The 23,932-nt window shown below is 44.9% G+C and overlaps 1 protein-coding gene across 2 annotated transcripts in view; it reads right to left on the bottom strand.

Moving 5' to 3' along the window:
- The window catches only part of P3H2 (prolyl 3-hydroxylase 2), a 131,057-nt gene extending 118,101 nt beyond the window's left edge, over nucleotides 1-12,956 (bottom strand). For both annotated transcript variants that reach the window (XR_014783385.1, XM_084802530.1), the window contains exon 1: nucleotides 12,090-12,956. Coding sequence is in view for 1 of the 2 variants with exons in the window: in XM_084802530.1 (XP_084658656.1) it covers nucleotides 12,090-12,557 (468 nt within the window). In the remaining variant the exon portion in view is untranslated. The remainder of the gene's footprint in view (nucleotides 1-12,089) is intronic.
- Between the last annotated feature and the right edge of the window lie 10,976 nt (nucleotides 12,957-23,932).

Below are 23,932 nucleotides of genomic sequence, written 5' to 3'. Positions count from 1 at the left end.
TTGTAAGAAAACCCATATAAATAATATAGCGTAGCTGGGGAACAGTAACAGTATCTAGTAACTATGATTGCTAATACATTATATTTGTAAAAGTATGCTGCCTCAAAGTTTAACCTGGCTGTTTGTTTTCAATGGCTTTATGACTGTTTCAGCACCTTAGGTTTCTTTATAAACTGTCTTGTAAAGTGTATCAGTAAGATTATCTGGTACAGTTTTCAGAGTTCAACTGGCCTTTGTGTTTACTGTGGTCTGCTTCTGCATCACACACACACACACGGCACACACAAAAGATTCTTTTTTACCAGTTTGATGACTATATATACATATATATGTAAATATATGTAATTTTATATACATAGTTGCATATACATTTACCTTTTATAGTACACGAATAATCCCATGATTACTTTGGTAAAGTAGGGGATCCTTTCACGTGCACACAGCAATGGGAGGCTTTTCTATGGCTGCCATTTCAAAGCATCGCAGTGGACATCATACAGAGCCCTTTAATTCCTTCCTCTTCCCCTTCATTATACATCTTTCATACATAGCTTTCTTAAACACTTTCTCATTTCATCCTTTCATCTACTCTGTGAGATAGAAATTCCATTTCTTCAAGGAGATGCAAACTAAGGCTCACAAAGGGTAAAGGAAAAAAAGCCATGAAAAGGAAAGGAGTTATTCTAAGACTGCAAGGAAACGTGAACTGTGAAATGGCATCTTCCGTAACAGATTTAAAAAAAAAAATCACTGAAACTGAAATCCACTTGGACCTGGCTTTGAGCTAATATGTTCTAGAATTTCAAGCTAAATTATCTGCAAAGAACCATTTATCACAAGATTTCTTCATTGAAAATAGTTTTTTTTCCATACAATATTATTCTGATTATAGTTCCTCTTCCTCCAGTTCTTTCTAGAATCTTCCCGCATGCATCCCAATTCTCAGAGAAACGCACACTCTTTAAGGAAAAGGAGCCATCAAATTTAGTTTTTATAACTACTTGTATTCTTCTCCTTTTATCTCATTTTGCTTTGCTTTCTTTACGGAGACAGCATTTGGCCTGGAACTCACCTCCTGCCACACTCTCACCAGCCCAGGAATCCCAAGGCTGAAGCACTGTGCACAGCCACGGCGGCTGCTCTTCCTTAACCAAACTCTCCACACCTTCTTTGCTCTCTGCTCCTGACAGGGTATCATTCCTTCCTCTCTCTCAAAACGTTTACATCGCTAGTGTTCCTGACTTACTTGTACTCCCCCGTGCTTTGCTTGTTTGTTTTGGTAATCATATTCCACGGCTAAACCCACTGCTTTCTTATACACCGTGCACTCACAGACCCTGCGTAGGCATACAGGACTAACTCTGCCTTTCCTCAACCTTCAGCAGGCTGTGACCCTCCTGAAGACAGACAAAACACTTCATTCTTCTTCCTTAATTCCAGGACCTAAAAAGAGAGCCGTATCTGAAAGGGCACGATAATTTCTTTTACTTTTTGATTGGAAAAGAAGGGTATTTTAATGTTAAGTTAATAGCTACCTTTTTGGGGTGGTGAGGCTTCCTGTGCTGTTGTTTTTCTTCCCCACCTCTGGAAGAGGGATTCGGCCATTTTGTAAATAAGCTGAGCAAATGGAATCTCCCTCAAGAGGGTTCTCTTCCTCTTCAGAGGAAACTGGTTTTACTGCTCTAGGCTTACCAGGGCAGAACTGTCTAAAACGAATAGAGATGGTGGTAAGACAGGACTGAACGAAGACCTACACGTGCAGCTGAATCACTGGTTTTCTCAGAGACAGGCACATTGGAACATGCCACAGGCACATGCTGTTTAGAGTATCTGCCTCCTGTCCCATACACGTGGCTTGGGGTGCTTCTTAATGCAGAGCCTCATAATTTCTTTTATTTCATTTTTCTTATCTTTGCATTCTCTCTGTCTCTCTCTGTCTCTGTCTCTCTGTGTCTCTCTCTCTCTCTCTCCCTCTCTCCCTCCCTCCCTCCCTCCCTCTCCACTTTCCCGCCTGATTTTCCATACTTCAAAACTTGTGTAAGTTGACTTCTCTTGTTTAGTTTGCTCAAGCTAGTTACTAAGACAACACGTCTAAATCCAAGAAACTCAAGAGTCACAGTAGAACACCACTGGAGTAACTTCCACGATGAAGGAGATGTATATAGGTATGTACATACATACATGCATATATCCTGAAGTTTAGAGTTCACAACTAAGAGATATCCATTTGCATCACTAAAACAACATGTTGGCTCATGCTGGAATGAAAATCAGACAAAACACAAATGCTCTGTGTGGGGCAGGTGAGCCACTGCACAGGGAAATCAGCCTGGAAAAAGAGTGAGGTCTATGTGTCCAAACCCCCAAATCTCATCTTGAGACAAGCAAGAGTAGGGATCTCTCCCTTTTCTGGGCCTGCTTGCCCCAGTGCATGGAGCCTTGTGGCTCCACCTCTGCTACCCTTGAGGTAGTCATGTATCCTGGTGGCCCTGGCTACAGGAAATATCCAACTTGCACTTGGAATTCCTCTCCATGAAAATGAAGAGCCTCAGCCTCAGCCAATGATGTACATTCACCGCAAAAACCCCTACCCTCTTCCTCAAGGTTTACATGGCCCTTATACCCCCCAACCCCAATAAGGAAGAGAGCTGTTTCACTGAAAACCATCTGAAAGAAGGCTCCCACCAATACCATCACTGACCATTGGATAGAGATCTGGCCAGCCCACTTGCCTGCCTAAGCTCCTAAGCTTCTTTCATTCAAGTCCAAAGTCTCTGCACAACAATGCCTGGACTCCCCAAGGGAAGCAACTACCCTGGGCATTCAGCTCTGGTCTATCCTCCAATGTGAACTAGGGCAGAAAGGCAGGGCCATTGTGGCATAGGAAGAAGGTCTGTTTCAGTGGATTTCCTTCTCAGCATGATGCCAAGGTGTAGCCACACTGTCTCATAAACACTCATCTGTGGGCACAACAGCATCAAGTACCCACTGTCAGAAGGTGAGGTCTTCTGACCTTTATGGACAATCATGCTAAATGTGGCTAAATGCTTGCTTTCAGCATAGGGATCATCGAAGAACACTTCACAGTCTATAGGGACATTCTGTGTTTGCCATATTGTTTGGGAAAGGGGTGGGGTATTTGCTACTGACAACTAATAAGTAGTTAAGGGCTAGAGACTTTGTTCACCACCCTAAGATGCCCAGGAAAGCCCCCCACTAGTAATATTTTCCCTTCTCTAAACATTTAAGCCGAAGCTGAGAAACTGGCTTATAAACCTACTGGCCTAAAATGTATCCATGGCTGCACTGTTTAATCAACTCCTTTGGTAATCCTCTTGGACCCATGAATGACTGTGAAAGCCTTTGTCCCTGATGCCATTTACAAATTAGAATCTGAGAATAAATGCAAGATTCAATCTTAAAATATTAAGAAGCATGCCTTGCTTCAGTAGGGAAATAATTTATATGATCTACTGCATTAATCTTTTAATATCATAATTTGAGATTTTTTTTTTAAAGAAACGAATAAATCTGGAGGTGGAGGAATTCTCTGTGCCTGGATCCTTAACTGTGTGTTGACTTTATTATGCAAGACTATTGATCTTGGCAGGATTAAACCTAAATATTTAGCAATGAAGCAAGAATAGTGAGATTGGTTCAATTAACTTCCATATGCATTTTTTTTTTTGTTTCTTACTCGTTTATTTATTGTATCTTTTATCTTACTCAGCCCTTTTGTATTCTTGGTACAGTGGTGCTGCAATCCCCAGTAGTGTCCTGGCACTTTCACAAAACTCAAATCAATTATTTTCAGATGATGAATTCCAGCAGGATCATTATGATAGCCGAGGCTTCTGGAAACTCTGACATGTTGGCTCTCTCCTTTTCTGGCTGTTATTCCTTCCTTTCTCTTCCAGAAAAGATTCCTTCTTTCACTCAATGGGGAAAAGCATTGACCCAGGTTGGTAGTGGTTCAGTCTTCCTCAGAAACAAGTTGAACAGTAATGCAAGCAATATCATTGCACAATGAGACCATGGCTTTTACTTTTAGGGACTCCCACTGACCAGATAATATGCATCAAGTGCTATGTCAAGGACCATCTCCATCTTTAGTGTGTGTCCTGTAAACAGCATTAATGGCAAGGTCACAGAGATGGGAGCCATAGACCTCAGTGTTTTTGGTTTGGTTTGGGCTTTGTTTTGGGAGGGCAAGGGGGGGTAGCTTTTCGAGACAGGGTTTCTCTGTGTAGCCTTAGCTTGATCCTTTGTAGACCAAATAGGCCTTGAACTCACATCAATCTGTTTCCCCGAGTGCTGGGATCAAAGACATGGGCCACCCCACCTGGCTAAGACCTTGGATTTTATTGAGCCTTCCCATTAAATTTCTCTGCATTAATTTGTGTCACTGTAAACTCTTTGGGGATTTATTTCTGTTTGTGAATTGGGATCGCTGAGGCTCTGAAGAGCCAAGAACGTGGCAGGGCACTACTTCCGGGAAGCTGAGGAGACAACTGGTGTGAAGGAAGGCCACCTGCTTTTGCTCAACCAACGAGTTCTCCTTCCTATTCATTCACCCAGTCACTTCTAGCAGCTTCCATGCAAAATGGCTACTCGGAGACTAGCATTCTAGAAAGAGTTCCTTGTGTCATTGCTTCCTCCCTGGCACCTAGTTCTTCCTGCTTGGCACTCGGATGGATGTGCCTTTCCCTCTCCCAAGAACTTTCACAAAGACACATTTCAGGAAAAGCCCTTTTAATGTGATTCCTCCCCCCCCCCCAACTACACAAGAACTCCCAGTACCAGGTGCCATTGTCTCAGAATCTCAGAACTGGAGGAAGCTAAACAATTAAATTGGTGGAACTCCTTAAGTCCCAAAAGCTCCGAGGGAGAGAGAGTGAAGGTCATAGAAATGACTAGTAACCCTGGAGTTACTTTCCTGAACAGAGCAGGTAGGGACAGTATAAGAGCAACCCTCTAGTTTCTAACGTGGCCCTTTGTGCTGTGTGCCTTGTATTCTAAATGTGCCTTTTCCCATTGAAGGCTTACGTAGCCGCTATGAAGACCCGGAGCCTATGTGAGCTGGTGAGTGTGGTCCTTGCCAACAACAGACCGGCCAATATCACAAAGGAGGGAAGGAATCTGGGTCTTTCAGTTGTACTCTCAGCTCTTCTGGTTAACTGAGTGCAATTTGAACAACTAGGTCCTCAAGCCAGTTTTATTTTCTCCTCTGTAAAAGGGCTGGCCGGCGCACAGTGTTCTCTGAGTGTGACAGAAAGATGCAGATCTGGAGACCATCTTCCCCGGGCTGTGCTAAAGTATAACACATGGGGAAAGAGGGAGTAAAGCGAAGCACACGGGAGATTCTCACGACTGTGCATCTTGTTAAGTGGGAGGCTCTATGCTTCCGATTTTTTTTACTTGAACCAGAAACCTGATCTTGTTGCCTACTTATCCAGTTTAGTTTGTTTGTTTTCAACTTCCCCCAAGAGTCACCTTAACCTTTCCCTTTTCAGAAGTGTTTTATCCTGTAGACCGAGAAGACAGTGTAGGATAGGGCTGAGGGAAAGCACCTAAGTGTAGCGGACAGGACAGCCCAGTTGCGGCAGGACAGAAAGATCAGGCAAACCCAGCCTCCCTTCCCCAACAGTCTGTAGTGCTAAACACAGAAGGTCTCACTCACACACACACACACACACACACACACACACACACACACACACACACACACACGCCCAGCACACCTCATGGAAAGCAGCCTCCGATTATCCATCTGGCAAGTGATGGACAGGCCTGGGAGAAATTAGGAAGTCAGACAGCAGGAAAGGAGGGATGAATTAAAAGACAGAAAAGGAATTATGGAAGAACGTGGAATGGAAAAAAAAAGGAATTATTGTTCCTAATGAGAAATGCAAAATTTTCCACCAGACAACTGTGACGGTTGCCTGGATGAATTTACTACATGCCATGTGAATGAAAATGCAAGTGGGAGGGGAAGCCCAGGAAGAGCTGCCTTCTGTCTGCTCTGCCTCTGAAGCCAATAGGGTCAATCTCACAGTGCCACAGATTACCCAGGAGGCCCTGGGTCAGCAGCTATGCCCTTTATGTGGAGCTTGAAAAAAAGCACAGGACTAAGAGGGTCAGATGCCTATATTCTAGACTCCAGGTCCAATGGGTGCCCCTTCCTGGTTACCAATCTAGGGCCAGTGACTTTGCCTGTTGGGTGACAAGGCTAGAATTCTTCATAGCCATTAGGAGTCATCTGGGTCAAACATTTTTGTCCACATTCAGCACCTCTGCCTTTGCTGGACTGCATTTCTAGACTCGGTTACTTCTCCTACTTCCCTATCCCACTACAACTGTTGGACTAGAAGAAGCTCGCCTGGAGTCCCTCAGCCTTGAGACTAAGGTTCTAAGAAATTCACACTATTCTCAGTTGGTTAACATTACAAAAGTGAGCCGGTGCAGTGGTGGTGGGCAAACCTGTAACCCCAGCACTCAGGAGGCAGCCTGGTCTACAAAGCCAGTCCAAGACAGACAAGGATACCCAGAGAAACCTGTCTCAAAAACAAAACAAAACAACAGCAACAAAATAGCATTGCAAAAGAACCACTACCATACCAAATCAGCGTTTTCCTTTCACAAGGACAAGTTCACATTTCACAAATGTGTCTGACCTCACCCATAAGACAAACTACCTAGATCTAGCCAATGGACAGGACATTCTCCACAGTTGAGTGGAGAGTGGGGTCTGACTTTCACACGAACTCTGGTGCCCCATATTTGACCATGTCTCCTGGATGGGGAGGCCTGGTGGCACTCAGAGAAAGGATATCAGGCTACCAAGAAGAGACTTGATACCCTATGAGCATATACAGGGGGAGGAGGTCCCCTTCAGTCACAGTCATAGGGGAGGGGAATAAGGGGAAAATGGGAGGGAAGGAGGAATGGGAGGATATAAGAGATGGGATAACAATTGAGATGTAATATGAATAAATTAATAAAATATATTTTTTTAAAAGGCAAACTGACATTTTCTCAAACATTCCCAAAGGAATTTGACTACTATACCCTTTAAAGTCTACCAATGAGCAAGTAATATTACTGACATAATCTATTCCCAGAGGTGGAGTCTGTTAAAAAAAAAAAAAAACCACATACACACAAAAGCAAACAAACAAGGAAGCCCATAAAGGAATCCCTGATGCCTCATGCTAAGAGGGAAGAAAACTTGTAAACAGTTAGGCACTACTCAGATCTAATTGAATTGTCAGAGCCTGAGACAAGTAGTAGCGACAGAAGTGGACTGGTGAAGAGCCCAGCAGTCTGGAGGCATGAACTGGAGGGGAAACAACTGGGATGACTGTGCAGGACCAAACAACTGGCAACACACTGAATTTCACAGGTTTCTTTCCTAAGGATTGGGGCATAGGACGGAAGGGTGGTGACACATTTTGATGATTCAAGGACAAAAAAAGAAAAGGCTTTTTAAAGAGGGAAGACTCATTTTTCTGATGAATAAGTAATATTTCCGAATAGCATTTCAAGAAGATAAAAACAATGCCTCCTGAAAGAATCGAAGGACAAATGCGCATAGTCTATAAATGTGCATATCCCTGAAAATAGATTGAAATGTTGGATCTGAACCAACAAGGGCTGCATGAGGAGTCCTTTGCTGGTTTTCAATTCTCTCTCTCTTTTTTTTTTTGTTTTGTTTTTGTTTTTGTTTTGTTTTGTTTTGTTTTTCGAGACAGGGTCTCTCTGTGTTAGCCTTGGCCGTCCTGGACTCACTTTGTAGACCAGGCTGGCCTCGAACTCACAGCGATCCGCCCGCCTCTGCCTCCTAAGTGCTGGGATTAAAGGCATGCACCACCAAGCCCGGCTTCTCTGAAGGCCTCAGTCCAGAAAGAGAAAGCAGCTAGAAAGCAGGGCTGGAGTGAGGAAATAACTTAAGCTTCCTTTTTTCTTCTTTTCTGTAAACCACAAATAGGTTATGGTCCAGATAAAGGGAAGATGATCGAGAGTCAGGCAGAATTGCCTAAATTAATGCACCGCCACCACCCTCACTTAATCCTGGGAAGACAACAAACAAAGGTCAAATTCCACAAAGTACCAATGCAAGAATAAAACGTGCAGGAGCAAGCTTGTTTTAAGTTAAAAATAATAAATAAATAAATAAATAAATAGCAACAGCACTTGTTTGTTGCTGTTTCTTTTGGAGCAGCTAGGAACACTGGAAGAAAAAGACACAGAAAAATCATTCCTGATGACTCAGGACAGAGAAGGGAAAGGAAAACGCTCTCCCTTCCACTTGCTCAAAATGCCACAAATGCGCATAAAGTAGGTACAGTGGAGCCAGGCGTGCTGGTGCACGCCTTTAATCCCAGCACTCGGGAGGCAGAGGCAGGCGGATTGCTGTGAGTTCGAGGCCAGCCTGGTCTACAAAGTGAGTCCAGGACAGCCAAGGCTACACAGAGAAACCCTGTCTCGAAAAACCAAAAAAAAAAAAAAAAAAAAAAAGTAGGTACAGTGGGTGGAGTGCAGCCTCAAGTGATAAAAGCTAAAGATAAATTAGAAAAATAGAAAACAAATGAAACCAACTAAGTAGATAGAGTGGAAAAGGGGGTTTGCAACCACAGCCAGAACTGCTAAGCACAAAACAGTGAGAAGACAGACCAGTCACTTTTCACCCCAACTGAGACTCAGGCAAACAGACACCCAGGGTGGTAAATTGCCTTCGCACACACAGAAACATCTCTCAGAATTTCACAAGCATAAAGCTGAACTCATATCCTTGCAACAAATGGATACTGAGCTTTGATGCCTACCATCTTGTCTAAAATATTGAGATGGAATATGATTGCTGAGGACTCCACTCCAACCTTTTGACCTAAATGTCTAGTGTTCACTCATATTTTCATGGCCAGTGCTTACACCCAGTCAGCGTCTATGCCTGGGAATCTCTTCTCTGAGAGATACAAAAAGAATTGGTGGTTCTTGGTTGCAGGGAGCTCCTAGAAGCAATGGCATATACATTGTTTTTAAAAATAGAGATTAGTAGAAAGACAGAAGAGAAAAGTTCTTAGGCAGGAGCGCTCAAAACAGCTGCTGGGAGCGATGGAAGAAATCAGGGAGCCCCACAGAACCTCTCTGTGTTAGGATAGTGATGATCCCAACATGAAAGAAGGAATCTTTTCTTTCCAGAACAGTGATAAGAACAATTGCACCAGCCTGGAGAGATGGCTCAGAGGTTAAGAGCACTGCCTGCTCTTCCAAGGGTCCTGAGTTCAATTCCCAGCAGCCACATGGTGGTTCACAACTACCTATAATGAGATCTGGTGCCCTCTTCTGACCTTCAAGCATACATGGAGCAGAGTACTGTAAACATAGAAAGAAAGAATGAAAGAAAGAAAGTAATTGCACCATAGTGTTTTTTAAGAGTAAGGTTCTGGTCTGTCTTAAACTAAACTCTAACCAAGCAGGTAGCCTAGCATTTCCCCCTCTCGCAGGTAGGAAAATAGAAAGGTGGTGTCTTCTACACCAGACTTGAACCTCCAATCCTTTCCTATTCCAAGGCCTTCAAGCTCCACAACAAGAATAGTGAGGCCAAGATCCAAAGTGTCAGACATGGGAGACAGGAAGATAAAGGGAAAGAGGCAGAGAGGCTGTGGATGCCGGAGGTCAAACTATTTGAGTTTAATACAGTAGCAAAGAGAAGCCACTATGCATTCTCACAAGGAATGTCACATTAGTAGCTATATCTTAGAGTTAAGGCTATGTTTGATAAATTATATCACACACACACACACACACACACACACACACACACACACAAAGAGGGAGGGAGAGAGAGAGAGAGAGAGAGAGAGAGAGAGAGAGAGAGAGAGAGAGAGAGAGAGAAAGAGAGAGATTTTTTTAAAGTTGGTTGATTCTTACCCTGCCATTGCATACACACAAAATATGCCTCTGTAGAGCAACCGCCACCTAGCTGCTCAATTTTCCTCATGCCAGGCTTCTAGGCAGACTGTGTAAGGACTAAAGAGGACCACCTGCAACTTCAGCAAACAAGGACCTGCTCATCCCCGAGCTGTCCAAATCTGGCTTCAGTGTAAGCCCCCCTAGTACAGCAGTGTGTGTTTATCTTCTGAGAATGGCTGTGCTGCCTTAACTCCGAGAAGCCTTCTGTTTTTCACTGAGTTATATCTGGCATAGGATTAGACTCCTAAGTGCAACCTGGGTTGCAGATGCCAGAAGCGATTCAGTTACACATGGCTTTATAACGATATCCAGTTCCGTTATATATGGCTCTATGACCATATCCAAGTACACAGGAACAGGCCACCTTGCCAGTGAATAAACATCCCATAGTTCAAATCTCTTACTGCCCAAGAATGGCCTCTTATTATTTTTGGATGTTTTAGTCTACGTAAGGTTGGGTTGTTGACAGGTGTGTGTGTGTGTGTGTGTGTGTGTGTGTGTGTGTGTGTGTGTATCACTAAGAAGCAAAGGCAAGGCTACCTCTAAAGCTTCTGTGGGACACAGAGGATGAAAGGATTATAATGCATCCTTTAGGCACATCTCAAAGGGGTGAAAACATTCCCTTCTTCAGAAACTGTCCATTGTGTGAGTCAAAGTTACTGCAAAAGTCTGAGGCTGTTAAGATTACGGGCTCATCTCTTTTGACCTCCAATCGGGGAAATGGGCAAAGAGGAATGAGAAATAAATGTTAATATTGCGTGAAAACATGTAACTACCGAAACCACAGAAAGCCACATACTAACTGCGTGGTTATTTATTTCCATGGGACCTAATATGAGCAAGCATCCGTTCTTCCCCACCCCCGCCCCACCCCCTTTCTTCCGGAGAAAAGAAAACCTGTCTGCATGTAACACAGAACCAGCAGCAGCACAGCCGCATCCCCCCTCATCACACCTAAGACTCACATAGGGGCCACACTACAGGGCCGCCCACATTCTGCTCTGGGACCCAGCTTAGAGTATCTTTGCTATTGGCTCTCAAGGTGCCCTCTCCCTGAACTGGCTGGTTTCTGGGAAGGCAGGTAAAGTCCTGCCACTCTCTTTTTTTAAAGCAGCATTATACTTAATACATGCCTTAGCAAATCCATTAGAAAGCATGGGAGAATGGACAAGCACACAAGTCCTGGAGAGAATTCTGGCTTTTTCCTCATACCTTGACCTAGCCTAGTCAACTCCTGAACTTGGGCACCACCTGGTACACTGTACACTGGAGCTCTGAGATTTGGTGTGTGTGTGTTGTGACTTTATCAACTCCTCCCACCTCTGTGGGAAAGACCTGGATCTGCTGACTCGACTCAGAAGGTAGGAAGAACCTGTGACCTGAGGAAACATGAATGTGTAGGGGTGGGGATGGGGGGGTGCTGAGGAATTCATTTTAAATTTTGTCTCCCATGCCTCCAGTTAGGTTGTGTACATTGTAGGCGTGGGTAATATGCAAGATTATATTGTATATCTCCTGACAGCAACTTTGGGCAAGTTAAATAGATGCAAATAAAACCAAAGAGCACAGGGCAACTGAGGGGAAGTAGCCCAGGACTGTGGGAACCTCCGAGAACTTAAAGCAGTACCAAACAAGTCCACACTGTATGAGATTGCTTCATACCACCTCAACCATACTCCTGCCACCTTCCTCCCTTGCCCCCGCCCCGTTGCTCTTCTATAGCTGAACAGAAGTAACTTCTTTAAGGACCATTTGCTAAACTTAGAAGGCCAGAGCGCAGAGTAGGAGAGCCGGCCTGGGGAAGAAGGGGAAATGAGGATTAAGCTCTGTCTAGGAACTCACTCTAGCCTCTAGGTAGACCACAACCACCGGAAGTGTTGAAGGGCACTTTTGATACTATCTTATCGGCACAGCCCACTTTCGGAAGTGAAGATAATGCTGGGACAGAGAGCCAAGAGAATCTGCCCACTTCCATCTAGTCTCTGGGAGTCTACTTTTCACGCACAACCGCACAACCGAGCCACCGTGAAAAGCTGGATAGAGGGCAGAGCACTGTTCCCCCCGGGCCAGCCCTAGGAAGGGGCGCGGGCCACAGGCTTAGAAGCACTCAGTACCTTGATATAGGCCCGCTGCAGGTAGTTGTAAGGCACTCTGCGCTGGAAGTCGCTGCGCACGTCCTCGCTGACGCGGTGGCGGGACTCCGGGCCCCCCAGGCGCTGGCGCTGGCAGCTCCGAGAGCAGCGCGCCCTCTCGAGCAGCGCTCGGAAGAAGGGCAACTCAGCTCCCGGGCCGGCGCCGGGGGGCGCGAGCGGGCGGCGAGCCGCGCAGTGGCGGGCGCAGCGCGCGCGGACATCTCGCAGGCGCCGGTGGCTGCGCAGCGCGGCTTCCAGGTCGCGCACCGCACGCTCGTAGTCGCCGCTGTAGTAGGCAGCCACGCCGCTGGCGTAGAGCAGGTCGAAGGGCTGCAGACGGCCGCGCTCAGGCTCAGGCTCGGGCTCCCGGCGACCGTCCCCGGGGTCGCCCCACTGCGGCGCGGGCAGCAGCAGCAGCAACAGCAGCGACACCCACGTGCTCTCCCGCATCCTCCGCTAGACCCCAAGGGGACCGTCGCGCCCCGCGCCTGTCTCGCAGCACCTCGCGTCCGAGCTCCGCCCAGGCTCCGAAGGCAAGCGCGCCTGTGCCTGTCCCGCCCGCGATCTTGCTGCCCGACAGCCCCAGGTGACCGCCGGCACGCTGCGGTCCTAGAGGCGGAGGCTCGCCCGCCTGGCGGCTCTTAAAGGGACGCCCTCCAGCTCACACGCTCCTCCTGTCGCCTTGCCTCCGTGAGCCGCGCTCCAGTAGCCTGAGAGCTAGCACCGCGAGAGGCCGACCCCGGGTGGGGGGTGGGGGGACGGACAAGTTATTGTCCGTGGGGTCCCCTGTGGGTGGCAGAAGAGGGTGGTGTTGCTTTCTCTTCTGCACTTGGGGAAGTGAGGCTCGCGGTGGTTTCCCTGGAGTTTATGTGAGCTTGCTCTTCGCAGTCCTCCACCCCCATATGCAACATGAAGGTCCATTTCAGCCTGGCTGGAAAGTTCTAGAAAGAGGGAGGGGCTCAGGCCAGTTGAGTAGCTTTGGGGAGAAAGTGTTTTGCTTAAGTTTATACAGCTAAGAACAAGGAAAGGATGAGCCTAACATTGGGCCTCAGAAATAACAGAAGCGTCCTGCCCTCCTCTAGGGCAGGGTCTCCCTCCCTCTTTGGCTGAGTGTAGATGTGTCCTACATTGAGTGTGTGGACTGCACTACGGAAAGAACGATAAATAATCCGTGTTTCCTGTTCAGACCGCTGGAGGAAGGTGACGTTGTGCTTAGGTTCTGCCTCTGGCAGCTTTCCAGATGTGTGACTTAGCGCAGCTGAGCCTCGGTTACCTCTTCCAACGCAGCCAGATACCCAACATGTCCAGTGATATTCAGACATAAATCCCTATTGTGAGAGTTAAACAAAGAGGCAGTTTAACAAACCCAATATCCCGGGACTTCAGCAATGAACATCAATCCAGAAATGGGAAAGCTGACAGAAACAGCTGCCAGAGTCCAAGGAGCTAGCTGGAGGCTTTCCTGTTCCTCCCCTTCTGCTGGGTCATAAATACCTTCTTAGCCGAGGTGTTCTCCTCTTTTTCTGTCCCTTGGCTCCACATTCTCGGGGGGGGGGGTGTGGCGGGGGGGGATGTGTGTGATAGACCCTGGAGTCCAGCCTGCAACTCCTTGGGAGGAACTCTGTTTGTCTGGAACTGTCTATGGGAATCTCACCTTAGTCTCTGGACCACTGGGTGACCAGTGGGAAAGAACCACATATATTCTCCAGATGACCTGAATTTCCCAAAGAAATCTTCAGCATGGAATGACCACTAGGCAAAAAGGTGGCCAGAGTATCACATCCATTCCCACGTTCTTTTTGTTGGATTTCTCACCACTTTGGCCATGAACAGCCCTCGCTAATAGAACTCTCAGAAGAACTGATTTCCTATGCATATTATTTTTCCACCGAGTTCCCTAATTTGTCTACCTCCACTGATGGCAAAGCTCTGGTGTGGGGCCTCCTTTGGATGCTCAGTGCTCCAAGATAAGCACAGACTTTTTCTCCTCAGATAAAGATGCTACAGTCTAAAGTTATCAATCCACTAGGAAAAGGGTTTGCAGCACATAGACTAGAAAATGGTGTTTGGGACACAGACCAAATGCCGAGATGCTTTTGTGTATCTCAACTCTGCAAAATAGATATTTCTATATCACTGAATTGTGTCACTAAATTAATATCTTTACATGATGTTTACCCCTGATGTATGTATGGTAGGGGAAAGAAGATATGATTATACCTGTCTCCTTATTTCTGGGAGTTCACCATGCCATACAGGAGACTAACACAAAATGCAAGACTCTGATACAAGATAAGAAAGTGGAGCATGGCGGGTGCCATGGTGCGCTCCTGTGATCCCAGCACTCGGGAGGCAGAGGCAGGCGGATCTCTGTGAGTTCGAGGCCAGCCTGGTCTACAAAGTGAGTCCAGGACAGCAAGGCTACACAGAGAAATCCTGTCTCAAAAAAACAAAAACAGAAGAAGAAGAAGAAGAAGAAGAAGAAGAAGAAGAAGAAGAAGAAGAAGAAGAAAAAGAAGAAAGGAGGAGGAGAAACATACTAAATTGAATTCATTGGAGCTGAACCTTCTGGCAGGGCAGAGCTATGGAAACTTGGGAGAAAAGAAACTGGGCAAAATCAAAAAGGCTATAGCCCCCTAGTCCACAAACAGTCTCCTGGCTCCCAATTGTGACATGTGTTTCCAGCATTTTGTGTATCATGTTTCTCCACGGCAAATGCTAGATAAGCCACTTAATGCCTCAGATTTTTCCGAACATTGGAATGGTCTGATGAACTTAAACTTTTATATCTGTCCCCAGCTCCAAAGGATTCAGATTTACTTGCTATGGTGTACGGCCTAACCAATGGAATTTGCAGAAGTTTCCCTGATGTTTCTATTCTGAAACCAAGGCTGAGTACCACTGTCTTTGGAAATGCCTCACGATGAGGAGTTGGTCTGGTATAGGCTCCTTCATGAGTCTGAGACGATGGAGAATTTGGGTTTTGTGTTGTCCTTCTTTCTGTCCTGCCCCATGCCCCAATGCTCAATTTGACTTCTCTTTTTAAATGGATCAAAAGGGTTTGAGCCCATTTCACACTTCCTTGTTTGTTAGACCTGTGGCAGAACCCCACACGCACTCTTCCAACAATTTCCTTAGTGATGCCGAAGTTTTAGATGCAGGATCCACATGTTACTGTCTCATTCCTCAAAAATGGCCTTTCTTGAACTTTATAATATTGTCAGAAAATAAATTAACAACAAAAACTGCAGAGACTTTAGCATTTGAGATGGAATCAAGCCTGGCTCAGGTTTTCACTCAGCTCTATAGGGATACCAAGTCAATTCTCAGGCAGGGACTGTGCTCACCCAGGCATAACTGACAATGGAGACCATCTTCCTGGCAACTCTGGGCTGTGGAAGGGATAGCACACAGTTAAGAGTCTCGCAGGTAGAAGTAAGGATGGCACTGAGTGTCTTGTAAGGTGCAGGGTAAGTCTGCCACAGGATAAGGTTAACAAGCCTGAAGAATTCAGTGCCAGAGCTGAATTTCGGGACCCCAGAGACAGAATGTAATTTGGCTCTGCAAGCTTTGTCTCATCCCCATATGCAAATGAAAAGGTTGAGACCTACAAGCCACACAGCACAGGGACAGACATGGAAGGGAGAAGATGCTTAGTTGCACATACCAAGTCGTCATGGAATGCTGGGTGGTTGCATTTTTAAGAACTTCTTCCTTTTGAAGATGAAATAAAAATGAATGTAAGGCACGAAAGAAAGAAAGAAAGAAAGAAAGAAAGAAAGAAAGAGAGGGAGAGGGAGGGAAGAAGAGAGAGGAAGTGAAGGAAATTAAAGAAAGAAGAAAGGAAAGAAAGGAAGAAAGAAAGAAAGAAAGAAAGAAAGAAAGAAGCTATGATTTGAGACAGGAGCTACTGAACTGAGAGCTGGGAGCTTCACTTTTCATCCCTAATCTTCGCGAATTCAAAGAACAGCCAAAGCACAAGACAGCTCATCCAAAACCTTGAAGAGACATCCAATCATCTCCCTCTTTATTATATTTGGAATGGATCTTGACAGAAGCTCGTATTTCCCCTGACTTCTGTTTGTAAGTCATCAACAGCTAAGGCGCACTTGCTGCAGGCTTCCATCAGAAGAAAGGAATTCTGGAAAGAGAAGGTCTTCACATGCTTTTTGGGCTCTCCGAATCAGCTTAGATTTTCCAGCTGAGCGACTTCCCTCCTTATAAAACCTTTCTGAGGGAACAGAACCTGTACTCAGACTTCAGCGGGGGATTTCATAAACACTTTCCATAAGCAAATGTGATACTAGCTTATTTTGATTGTGTTTAACCAGCCAGGGCTCTTGTGTGCCCCAAACATCTGATTCCTTTGAAATGAAAGGAATAATTCTCACTGTGCAACAACTCAGCTGCCTTCAGCTGCTGTTGATACTGGCGACAGGGAGCTGTTTGGCAGATTTTTTTTTTCCTCTTACACAAATAGAATTATCCGAGTTGGTTTTTTGTTTGTTTGGGTTTTTTGTTTTGTTTTGTTTTGTTTTTTCGGGGTTTTTTTTTTTCCTTCTCATCTAAACAAGTTAGTGTGACAGGCCCATCAACCTTCTGTCAACATAAGAGAGTGAGAGGGAAAGGCCCTTTCTAGATGATGAGGGCGAGTGCTTTTTTTTTTTTAAAGAAAAATTAATATTTAACCTACCTTTAAAATCAAACAGGGCTGCCACATTCCAAGACTGCCTGCTTCTTTCCAATTTTCTTAATAGCTCCATCCCGTACTTTACCTTCATTCTTGATGGAGCTTTAAAATTCCAAACTAAACAAATCACAGACACACTGCACCTCTGTGCTCATGGCATGGAGACGTCCTAACTCCCTTCCTTGGGAAACTCATATTTTGTTAAACAACAAAAAGGGAGGAGGATTAAAAAAAATAATGCTAATTATTCCTAAGGTAAATATAAGCAGCTAAAAACAACACTCACATGGGAATGCAGTCTTGCAGCCTGGCTATCATGAAAGGCTATTTTTTTCACAAGGACTAACTATCACTTAACTTTCAAGAGTCCCTTTGGGTAAAGCACTTTTACTATAACTTTCTGTGTTGGCTTTATTTATTTATTTATTTATTTATTTATTTATTTATTTAGTCAATTTGCTACATGGTAGAGTTACCTGGGAAGAAAACTTAAACTTCAAAATTACTTCCATTAGATTGGCCTGTGGGCATGCCTGTAGGGTATTTTAATAATTATTGATTGGCGCAGGAGAGCTCAGCCCACCAAGGGTGACACCATGCCTGAGTTGGTAGTCCTGGGTTATGTAGGAAAGCAAAGCCATGGAGAGCAAGTCAGTAAGCAGCACCCCTCCGTTCCTCTATGGTTCCCCTACTCAGGGGAATAACCAGATCAGCCACAATGGTCTATGTTTGGGGGAACCGATGGCTGCCTCCCAGAACTTAACTGTAAGAACCTACTGCTGAAGACCAAATAGTTTACTCATAAAACATGATAATAAAAAAAAAATCAAAGTGATAGAAATCTCTTAATGTGACAGAGTAACCTGGGGGAAATGCAGAAGTCAAGAAAGCATAAAAGGACAGGGTGAGGTGGCCCTAGAGGTAGTAGGTGGTATGAAAGGGGAAATGGGTAGTTTGAGAGGGGGACTGTAAGTATTGAAGGGAAAGGGAAGATAATATGGAGAAAGAAATAGGGAGAAAGCCAGACACAGTGGTGCACGCCTGTAATCCCAGCCCTTGGGAAGGCAGAGGCAGGCAGACATCTGTGAGTTCAAGGCCAGCCTGGTCTACAAAGGGAATACAGGACAGCCAAGTCTACAAAGAGAAACCGTATCTTGAAAAACCAAAAGAGAGACAGGTCAGGGAGGGGGAGAGGGAGAAAAGACAAACAACTTTGATAGTGTTCCATCTCTGTCGCTGGACAGCTGCATTCCAGCTATTGGGGTAGCCTAAGTGTGGCCCACCATACTTTTCTGACCATGTCAGAATCCTCCCTCAGGCACTGACCTGCCCACTTCTGGCAGGGCTTGTGAATGACTCTGCCCTGGGTCTGTCTGTCTAGGGCAAAACTGAAATGCTTGTCTCTCTGGCCAAGCCCAGTGGAAAAAGGGTGGAGAAGCTCATTTGAAAAGAATGATGTTTTGAACTCACTTCCAGAAAAAGAGCTTAATGTGCTTTTGCGTTTCTGGGAGATCTAGATAGAAACCCAAAGATAGAAAGTGTAAGAATAATCACAATACTGACTCATGGAGATTTTACACCAAGTTCCCCTGTGGTGTTAAATTCTCATCTTTGTTTAGGTAAAAAAAAAAAAAATACAATTAAATATTCGAAGCCAGAGAGATATCCTCTGTAACTGTATTTGATTTATCTTTTTGAAAATGGGTTTCTCTGTGTAGCCTTGGCTATTCTGGAACTCACTCTGTGGACCAGGCTGAACCTCGAACTCAGAGACCTGCCTGCCTCTGCCTCCCAGGTTCTGGGAGTAAAGGCTTATGCTACCACTGCTTGGCAACTATATTTGATTCTTAATGTTGTGGGATAGGGAGAAATTAAGAGATCAAATATACAAACTTACAAACGAAGAGGTAGTTGTACTGATTAGTTTTTAATCAACTTGACACAAACTAGAGAATCTTGGGAAAGGGTACTTGAGTCAAGAAATTCCCACCATCACAGTGGTCTGTGGGGTACTTCTTTATTGCTGATTGATGTGGGAGAACCCAGATCACTGTGTGTGGCACCATCCCTGGGAAGGTGGGTCCAGGCAATGTTACAAAAGTTATCAAGTGAGCCAGAGGAAGCAAGTCTATGGTCTCCTCTACCCTAGGGGGCTGTTAGCCCCAGCCAATGAAGGCAAGAGGAGCAGAAGGCAAGATGCAGGACTTAGAAGGCTGCGAAGGAGGTTATTGTCCACTTCAGGGAGATAGTTCAAAGAGAACAAAGGCTTTATAGTCCTTGGTGAGTTGGGGCTTCCAGGATAGGTGTAAGTAATTGGTTGGAACTAAGCACTCCACAGATGCTTGATTTGCATATGGCAGCACACTCCTATCATACGAATGGGAACACAGTACCTAATGATCTTATAGGCTCAGGAAGGGGAGAGCTAGCAGGGAACTGTGTCAAAGGCCATATAACCAGATATGGTTAGGGGCATCTGTGCCTAAAGACACTCTCCAGATGAGGTCAGGCAGCGAATAGGAAGCCCTGCTGGGGAAAGGAAAGCTCCATCTAGCTCAGAAAAGCTATCCAGGCTGGGAGGACTGCAACCTCAAATGGCAGGGTCCTTCCAACACAAGGCAGTAAGAGGCCTTCCTCCATGGTCTCTGCTTCAGATACTCCCTGAGGAACTGCACAAGGTCCTTCCCTGACTTCCCTCAGTGATGGATAGTGATGTGCAAGTGTAAGCAAAACAAGCCCCTCCCTATGTTGGTTTTGGTCAGTGCTTTGTCACAGCAATAGAAATTAGCAAGAGCAGATGGGATATAAAAAACAAGAGGTCTAGAACTGTGCTTGAATCTAAACCTAAACCCTTGTTACCAAGGATAGTCTCTTTTTTGTCCCAGAGTCTAAAAGGCACAAATGCCCCCCTGACAACAGGACATAGGCTAGTAAGCTTTCTAGCCATTTCCTGAACGCCTCCAAGCCTTCTTCTGGTGGGGTTACAGAGAATTAAAGAGACAGCAAAGGTTTAGTTGTCAAAAAGCCATGAATTCTAGTGCCAGCTGCCTGCCTCGCTCATCCTAGACCGTTTTGCCAATCACTTTCACCTTTTTTGACTTTACTCATCAAGCTCCACAACATAAATGAGGAAACCTGTGGGTGCACTTGGCCTAGCAACTTCGCTTCTTTCCCTTGCCGTCGTTTCACCTTCTGTCTTGTGATCTAAAAATGCTGGGTATTTGAATGGCCCATCTCAACCAACTGTAGGATGAGTCCTCTCCAAACCCCACGAAGACCTTCTCCACCCCTAGCAATCTCAACATTTCATCAATGAGCACCCTTGTCTGATGAAAATGTAGAAGAAACTGGCTGTTGGGTAAATATAAACCGTAATTCCAAAGTATTTACCAAAATGTGATTTTTTTTTGTTACAGAAATTAACCTTCAGTATAATTTAGTATTAATGCTACAGTAAAAAATAAGAAGATAAAGTAGACTACAAACACACACACACACACACACACACACACACAGAGAGAGAGAGAGAGAGAGAGAGAGAGAGAGAGAGAGAGAGAGAGAGAGAGAGAGAACATCTAAAGGGAGAAAGAAAAAACTTTTGTTTTCTTTTTGGTAAAGAAATTGGTGTTGACTTTATTTAGCAAACTTTTAAACCACTCATCAAAATCTTCGAGACACAACTAAACTGTCAAAGCTGAAGTGCCAAACGTGTGTTATTCAAATTAGTATTTTACTTACTGTAATTATTTAAAAGAATTCATCCAAATTAAAAAATAAAAACCTTAAACTTATTATTAGACTCACTAGTGTGGGACTCACTTACCCATGGTACTTTAAATTCTGACTTTGCTACCCCTCTTGACTCCTCCTTAAAGCAAACGTAGAGTTGTGGTCACGTGGCTATCAATTATTCCTTACCAGCCTGTGGGTGGCTCCTTTACCCAGATATTCCTACAGAAGCCTTCTACATTTCCTTTCAGGTTGCTTCTGAGCCGTAATCTGGCCAATTGCATCTCGCCCAAACGGAAATCTATTCAGAGAGAGAAACTTTATGCTTTTCCTCCCCCAAAACCTCCTGCAGAAAAGAAGGCTGCTCAGGTCTCGGCACTGTGTCTACGTTCTAGCAAGTGGTCTTTGGGTGAGTAAGGACAAAATAAAACAAGATTTCGGGTGCCTGGGGGGGGAGGGGCAGAAAACACTTGCTTTGCAAGTGTGAGGACCAAGTTCTGACCTCAAGCACCCCATATATAGTCCAGGGTACAGATCAGTACCCCCACTGACCAAAGGGTTTATGAAGCAGAGATAATTTGTTAGTGAGCTAGACTGTTGGAATCATCAATCTCAGACTCAATCAAGCAAGAGTGTCTCAGTAAGTGAGATGGAGAGCAGTCAAATGAAGCTGCTGATGTCACACTCTGCCCTCAGCATGTACATGTATACACATACCTGGACACGTACACATTCCATTCACACGCTTGAACATGTCTACATACATGCATGCATACCACCTGCACGCACATATAAATTTTTTGGGTTTCTTTTTGAGACAGGGTTTCTCTGTGTGTTGCCCTGGCTGTCCTGGCACTCACTTGGTAGATCAGGCTGGCCTTGAACTCACAAAGATCCACCTTCCTCTGCCATCCCAAGTTCTGGGATTAAAAGCATGAGCCACCATGCCTGGCCCCATATACATGTTTTCTTTAAAGTGAACTTATATTTCATAGATATATACATATATAACTCTTCTGGCAGGAGGTCAAAACTCTTCGGATTAGATGCTTCTACAAGGGGTTAACTAGTTTTGATATGTTCTACAAGCCCCTTTGTGCTGGGCTTCTTTTACCCTCAGCTGTATAGGAATGAATGGAACTCAGCCCCTGAGTCCCTCCACACTCTGTAATCTCAGATCTTTCACTCAAAAACATAGCAATATTCTCACATTCCTGGGAGTGCTGAGGCAGCGCTCCTGTTCTTGCTCCACCAGGCTCTGTGATGGAGTTAAATGCTGATTCCCGGGCACACCGCTCAGCTCTCCCTGCAGTCACTAAAAGGAGTTTATTCTGAGCATGTGGGTTGGTCTAGAAATCTCAGCTAGCCTCAGATAACAGAGCAAGGCACTTCGCTTGGTCTGAGTCAAGCCATAGTTTGTAAGCCCTCTCCCCCCACCCACACAGACCCCAAAACCCTCCCAGCTCAGTCTGTCCAGCATTTGCTCTCACCTTGTCTCTGCTGTTTGATTCTTTTGTAAATATACTTACTTGTTAAAAGGAAAGTGGATGACACTGTCATATACTCCTAATCAGACACCTTGAAATACTATACACTACCCGTGATGATGCTAATGTTTTTAAAAGAACTTGAAGAGAATTTAAAATGCATCACCTTATAATCAAAATTGATTTTTGAAAAGAAATATTTCATGACTTATGTCCCAAATCAAGTTTGAGTGACATTTAGATAGTTCCTCAATTCATGTACATTTCAATAGATAAGGATTCACTCATTAAACCAGCGTTAAAGTTAGTCAGCCAAAGAGTCACAGGCTGTCCTCCTGATTCCTGAGTAATAATTCCCTATATAATAAGAATAATAAGGGGCACGGAGAGATGGCTCAGAGGTTAAGAGCACTGGCTGCTCTTCCAGAGGTCCCAAAGGTCCCAAGTTGGATTCCCAGCAACCACATGGTGGCTCACAACCATCTATAACGTGATCTAGTGCCCTCTTCTGGCATGCAGGTGTGCACACAAGCAGAGTACTGTATACATAATAAATAAATCTTAAAAAAAAAATACTGATTGTTAAACAATAGCCTCACTTCAGGTCCTTTAGCACTTGACCATTATCAGAGCCTCTGCAAGCATACACACACACACACACACACACACACACACACACACACACACACACATACACACACACATGCTCGCTCGCGCGTGCGTAAAACCTAGGGTGGCAGTGGTCTCCTTGCTTACCCTGCAGTACTGGGCATTTCCTGCACAGAGCCCTTGGGCTATGTTGTAAGGTCTAGGAAATTATTTTCTGTGTCTCCCCTTTCTCCACAGCCACAGCAACACCCACACCATTTGCTATCTAGAAAGAAACAATTGCATTTAAATCATTGCTCTTCACTTTCTGGGGAAATGTCTCCTCACTCTCAAGTTTGCTATCTACTCCCAGAAAGAAATGAATTACATTGTTAAATCTAGCACAGAGTCATGGCTGAAGGCTTCCTTTCTCTATTCCCAGAGACATTAGCTTCAACACTGCATCTGAAAGCTGTTCAGACTTCAAGTTCTGTCTTGTTATGGCATACCTGAAGAGAAAAACTCCCAAGAGCCCTGACTAAGCCGAATGGAGTCTGCTAACAGCCAGTGGGACTGTCCCAAGCACATTAGCAGTAAGTAAGCCTAGCCTTGAGATGGTTTGAGGCTTTTGTTGTTGTTTTCATTTTGGGTTTTTTGGGGGAGGGGCTTGGGGGTTCCAAGATGTCTGTCTCTGTCTCTCTGTCTCTCTGTCTCTGTCTCTGTCTCTCTCTGTCTGTCTCTGTCTCTGTCTCTGTCTCTGTCTCTCTCTGTCTCTCTCTCTCTCTCTCTCTCTCTCTCTCTCTCTCTCTCTCTCTCTCTCTCTCTCTCTTTGTGTGTGTGTGTGTGTGTGTGTGTGTATGTGTGTGTGTGTGTGTGTGTAGCCCTGCTGTCCTGGACTCACTTCATAGATTAGGCTGGCCTCGAACTCACAGCAATTCACCTGCCTCTGTCTCCCAAATGCTGGGATAAAAGGCATGAGCCACCATGCCCATGGTTTGAGTTTTTAAGGGGGAAAATCCACCCACAGTTGTGATTATACAGAAAGGAAGCATTGTGTACAGAAGCAGAGGGATTACAGTTAAAAGGTTAGGTAGTTAACCCTTACTTCAAGGTCACATTGTACAGAAATTTAAGACTGGTCCAGAGACCAGTTTAATTCTTAGGAATATTTTTATGACATAAGTGTCACTCAGTAGCCTATTGCAGACTCACAAAGGTTGAGTTTTTCCAGAGATTCGCTTCTGTAATTTTGGAGGATCAAAGACAAAAACCTAGACTTTATCCTTCTATTTTTTCATGGCCTCATTTTAAATGACAAAATTTATGATCCT

Source organism: Acomys minous (genome assembly GCF_964271855.1).
Source record: "Acomys minous genome assembly, chromosome: 11".
In the NCBI taxonomy this organism is placed as follows: Eukaryota; Metazoa; Chordata; class Mammalia; order Rodentia; family Muridae; genus Acomys; species Acomys minous.
This window is presented reverse-complemented; position numbering and strand designations above follow the sequence as displayed.